The 5714-nt window shown below is 37.5% G+C and overlaps 1 protein-coding gene across 1 annotated transcript; it reads right to left on the bottom strand.

The window, feature by feature from the left end:
* Positions 1-3685: 3685 nt before the first annotated feature.
* LOC110094709 (protein FAR1-RELATED SEQUENCE 5-like) lies at positions 3686-5336 on the bottom strand. Its single transcript, XM_020820009.2, has 2 exons — positions 5192-5336; positions 3686-4404 (listed from the first exon to the last, which is right to left on the bottom strand). Exons 1-2 carry the CDS (start codon positions 5334-5336, stop codon positions 3686-3688), a joined length of 864 nt encoding a protein of 287 aa, XP_020675668.2.
* Between the last annotated feature and the right edge of the window lie 378 nt (positions 5337-5714).

Here is a 5714-nt window from a genome sequence, read left to right as displayed (position 1 = left end):
ATGTATAATGTTTTTTAATGTTAACTTTAAAATTTTTATATTTGGCATTATACAGATTTGGTTTTTTGAACATTTTTCTTTGAATAAACCTTCCGATCCAGAAATAAGAAGCTGCATATATCTAGTTCTGCCTCCAGCTTCCAATCAGTGAAAAATACAGCTTTGCATCCTTCAGAACAACCACCAATTCAAGATGTTACTCCACCTCCACTATTGGCCAAAGGACTTCTTCCACAACCACCAATACCTCCACCTCCACCATTGGCCGAAGAATTTCTTCCACAACCACCAATACCTCCACCTGCACCATTGGCCGAAGAACTTCTTCCACAACCACCAATACCTCCACCTCTAACATCGGCCAAAGAACATCTTCCACAACCACCAATACAAGATGTTCCTCCAACACCACCATTGGCCAAAGAAGATGTGCCACTACTAAAAGATAGTTCATCACAAAAAAGAAAAAGAGAAGATGATAAAAAAGCAGAGAGTTCATCGAAACAAATCATACCATATGTAAAAAAGAAGAACAAAGAGGTTATCTCTGTTGATAATATAGTAATTGAGCCATGACCTGCATTGGAAATTATGGATTATCCAGGGAAGCCTTTTCTAACAGAGCAAAAATAACAATTTATGGATGAATGTTTCAGAAAATTTAATAGAAAGTAAGTTTAGTTGCGCTATGGTTGCGCTATGGTTGCGCTATAGTTGCGCTATGGTTACGTTATGGTTGCGCTATGGTTGCGCTATGGTTGCGCTATTGTTGCGCTATTGTTGCGCTATGGTTATGCTATTATTGCGCTTTAACATTATATTTTTCTTTTTTTTTTTAGGGACCACATGATATTTGCATCTGGAAACATAGAAATAAAAAGATCAGATATTGACTTTCTGCTCACAAATGATTGGTTAGCAGATAACCATGTTGATGCTTTTTCTTTCTTTTTACTTGAGTAGAGTAGGTTAATGGCAGACAAATTTCAACGTTACTTGTACGTTTCTCCATTGTACAGGGTAAGTATAAATAATATTTTAATCTTTTTTTTCACGTTTATTTTTCCTTATAGAACTGAATTATTGCAGGTATACAAGTCATTCAATCAAGATTATCAAATTTTTATCCAACACATTAATCCAGTTTCAGTTAAAGAAAGCAAACTTATTGTTCAACCCATAATTTTTGAAAAGCATTGGGTTCTTCTTATAGGAAAATTGAGGGAGAAAGTCTGGAAAATGTATGATTCATTACCAAATCCTGAACACAAGAATATTTGTCATACAGTTGTAAGTGCAATTCATATTTTAAGTTAAATCCAGATAACTATGTTTATATACATAATAAATTTTTAAAATATTTTATTTGTACAGATAAAGTATTTGCACGAGGACACCATAGGATGCTTTTCAAGCGATATAACGAAATGGAACGTATAGGCGGTTCATGGAATTCCAACACAAACAAACATCTATGATTGTGGAATGTTCATTTGTAAATATATGGAAAAGGCCGTGCAACGAAAGAAAACAGACTGGAAAGCTTTAAAAGATTGGCAAACGCATATGCCAAAATTTAGGGCAGAGTTAGCATATTTTCTTTTTCTTCAAACAAGAAAGTAAACAATCTGTAACTTAATCTAAATATTGTCCATGAATTATAAATGTACATTTTATTATGTTATTATATATTTTCTTATTTGTTGTATAATATGTGCATATTCTGTAACTTCTAACAAAGAGAAATCATATTCTGTAACTTCTACATTGTGCATATTATGTAAAGCGCAACATTAGCGCAACCTTAGCGCAACCGTAGCGCAACCGTAGCGCAACATTAGCGCAACCTTAGCGCAACCTTAGCGCAACCATAGCACAACCGTAGCGCAACATTAGCGCAACCGTAGCGCAACCTTAGCGCAACCGTAGTGCAACCTAAGCGCAACCTTAGCGCAACCTTAGCGCTAGGTCAATAAGTCCAAATAAATATTTTTACATTGAAAATTCAAATAAATATTACATTACAAATTCAAACTTTAGCGCAATTTTATTACAACCAATAAATGAAATCAATAAGTCCAAATAAATATTATTACATTGCAAATTCATTAAATTCCAACTCCGAAGAAAGAAAATCCATCATCAACTTGGTGTATTCAGCTCCAGGTTGGCATGATGGTATGCCGGTTATATATTCCTCACTGAAACATTCAGGCATGCTTGAAAAGTTCATCTGTGTTGAAGAAGGTTGTGTTGAAGAAAGTTCATCTATTGGGTTATCCCCCACCAAAGGTTTCATATATGTAAGAAATAGAGTTTTAGTCTTAGGATTAGGAATTAAATAATTAACAAGTTATTAAAAACATACTCTTAGGCCGTTTCTTCTTCTCCCAATGGCTTTTCAGTCTTGCATTTGATATGCCTTTAGGTCTACGCTTTAGAGGATCTTTCAAATTTGCAGTTCCACCTTGGGAACTAGCAACATCCTTCTGATTTCTTTTCTTGCCACCAAGAATTAAGTATAATTTTTTATACATGTCTTGCAATGAGGAAAGAATAAACTCCTCTGCCTCCTCATTCCCTTGAGCTTCCGTGCTCATTTGATATGCAAACCTGCTCACCTGATTTCTGAATATGAATCCCCTACCACTTTGGAAATTATTACTTTTTTGAGAATTAAGCAAGTAACTTGAATAAAAAACTTGTCGAGCCCTTGCTGACCAACGAAGTAATAAGTACTTCTCAGGGAATTTAGCCATATCCAACTGTTTAAAAACCCTCAAACAATGAGAACACAGCAATCCCATGGTTTCATACTTCTTACAGCTGCATTGAATGTTACCTTCTGTTGCATCAAAGTGAACAACCCAAGGATGGTTTGGATTCTTTTTCTCTATGTAGTTGACTATAAACTTTGAAGAATCAGTCGAGACAAAATCTATAATCATTTCTCCCACAGCCTTTATAAATTCTTCCTCAAAAATTGAATATATTCTTCTTGAGTAAAATCTAGCAACTTGTTTTAATATTGAGCTGTTCTTTATCACGGGAATAATTTCAGATTGACCGCATTTGTAATCCTCATCCTGCTCATTTCACCGCCAATTCATCAGTACCTTTTCCAAGCCAAGAAAACAATCAGTTAATGAACTTGTTAGCTTTGAAATGCCATGCCACACATTATTAGTACACTCACTACGTTGCGTTGATAAAATGCCCATGCAAAAGGAATCCTTGTTGAAAGCAGTTGACTACTTTTTCCTTATCTTATAAAGATCCTGCAACCATTCATGGTTATGAAGATTCCCTTCCTTGATCATTTCATCCCACGCTTCCTCAAACACTTCCTCAGAATCACACCACCTCATACACTTATGGAAGAGTCCTCTAACTTTATTATTGCTATTGTAGATGGAAACTTTTGATGGAACCTTTTTAAAGATGTGCAATTGGCATAATCTATGACGAGTGTGAGGTAATGCAACTTCTATGGCCCTAGCCATAGCTTGGTCCTGATCAGTGAATATTGTTGTTGGATATTTATTATCCATTATTCGTACAAATATTTTAAACAACCATGTAAAACTTTTAATTATTTCTTCTGACAAAAAAGCAAGCCCAAACAAAATATTCTGCCAATGATTGTTAACACCAACAAATGGCGCACAAATAAAATTATACTTGTTCAGCCTGTAACTAGTATAAAAATCAACACATCTCCAAAACATTCATAATCTATCATGCTTCTACCATCAACCCAGAAAAAATTTAACAATCTATCCTGATCTTCATATTGAACATCCCATGCGAACATATGGTCCTCAACTTGTCGATCTTTAAATAATTGAATCAAAGGATTAGTGTCACCAATTTCAATCCTTGCTCTTTTCTCCTTCTGAATAAAATTATAGGCATCCCTCTTAGAGAATCCGATATTCTCACATCCACCAACTTCCTCTGCAAGGTAGGCATATGCATCAACGGTTTTAATCCCTACATCTGTCATCAATTTTAAGACGGAAGCTTTTTCCTCAATAATATTCCTACATGATCTTAAAAGGTGTCGGTCGGCTGGGCTAGCTAATTCATGGTTGTGGGATTCAATAAATCTTTTGACATGCCAGTAACCATCTTCATCTGTGACAAACCTCACCATGGCTGGACAACCTGTTCTGACAACTGGTCTAGTGAATCTCTTTCCCTTTCCTGAATTATGATCATCACTTTTCTTGAAACCAGCTTTTGAACAAACAAAGTCCTTCAATTTTATCTTTCTAGAATTTGGCCAAAAACTGTGATGATTCTTTCGGACACTAAAGCCATTATCGTGAGCATAAGTGCAAAAACATTCATATGCTTCTATCTCATCTTTATAAACAGCCTGAAAGCGCAAGTAAAGCGCAACTAAAGCGCAAGTAAAGCGCAAGTAAAGTGCAACTAAAGCGCAAGTAAAGCGCAACTAAAGCGCAATGAAAGTGCAACGAAAGCGCAACAAAAGCGCAACTAAAGTGCAACTAGATATCAAACAAGTTCAATTTTTTTATTTATCATCTTCATCCTAAAATCAATAATGAAATCTAAGCAACAACAACATTAGATTTTTTTTTACTTTTTTGACAAAAGAAATTTAGTCGCAAAATCAAAGATCCTAAGACTAATGAACATAAACCTACGTCTTCTTTCTGCGGCGATGATATTAAAACTGAATGCTTACAACTTTTTAACTTGGTTTTTCAAAAAACTTAACGATATGTTGAAACTAGAGGAATTTCCGGCTAAGTTAGGTTCCGATTCTGATTCATGCACCAGCCCTTCCGATTCATGCATCCTTTCCGATTCATGCACTCCCTCTTCCATGCCCTATTCCACCTCCCTCTTCGCTGAGCAGTCCATTTCTTCTCTGCAATTTTCAGGCTCATTTTTTCTTCTGCAGCAGTAGATATTTGCATCTTTCGCGGGTATCAAAATGCAAAAATAGGGCGGCAAATGCTTAAAAGTTCAAATGAAATGCTTTATCGGGTCGAGTCGCTAACTCTGACAAGACATAAAGCAAACATATTAAATTAAAAAAACGTCTAACAGATGTCGCATTTCTATTGGCGACCGAACGGAGAGATGGCTTCGGTCACCTGACCCATTAATTTTTCCTCTTCCTGAAGGGATTCCGGACTTCAACGGTTTTGGCTCTCACACATAAAAGAAAAGGGGCGGATCTCCTTCCTGGCTTCAGTTCTGGGGTGGAGACCAGACGCTGGCTTGAACCTCCTACCACCACCGGTCTCCTCTCTTCCAGCTGGCCATGGTGGCTTCTTGTAGCTTCCGCGAATTGCAGCCATTCTCACATCTCAACGACTGACCTTACACCGCCAGACTCGTCCGGCCGGATTCCCACGCCGACGTGACCTCACCGACCCCGACACTCCTCTGTAGTCGAGTTCTTGTTGTCGACGCTCAATTCAATGCCCATGGTAAAGCTTTTGGTCGGTGCCGTCTCCATGCCAGACTCCAACTAAACTTGCAACCGACCCCTCGTTCATTGCCACAAGCCATCCCATCCGCCTCAGGCTGTCGACCTGCCAGGCTCTACCCAGCCAGACCTCGTCATCGGTGCCTAACTTGCAAGCTCGTCGATGAGCCATTTCCTCACTGGGAAGGTAACGAACTCCCTCATGCTTTTGTACTGAGTTGGTTGAGTATGCTGGTTCTTAACCTCA

Source organism: Dendrobium catenatum, unplaced genomic scaffold (genome assembly GCF_001605985.2).
Source record: "Dendrobium catenatum unplaced genomic scaffold, ASM160598v2 original_scaffold_77051, whole genome shotgun sequence".
Taxonomy (NCBI): Eukaryota; Viridiplantae; Streptophyta; class Magnoliopsida; order Asparagales; family Orchidaceae; genus Dendrobium; species Dendrobium catenatum.
Note: the sequence above shows the minus strand (reverse complement) of the source record. Positions and strands in the feature narration are given on the sequence as shown.

Coding starts and splice junctions, on each gene's coding strand:
- LOC110094709 (XM_020820009.2), bottom strand. CDS start 5,336: ATGGCTGCAATTCGCGGAAGCTACAAGAAGCCACCATGGCCAGCTGGA. Junction 4,405..5,191: donor CCGCCCCTTTTCTTTTATGT/GTGAGAGCCAAA, acceptor CTTGCGCTTTAG/TTGCGCTTTACTTGCGCTTT.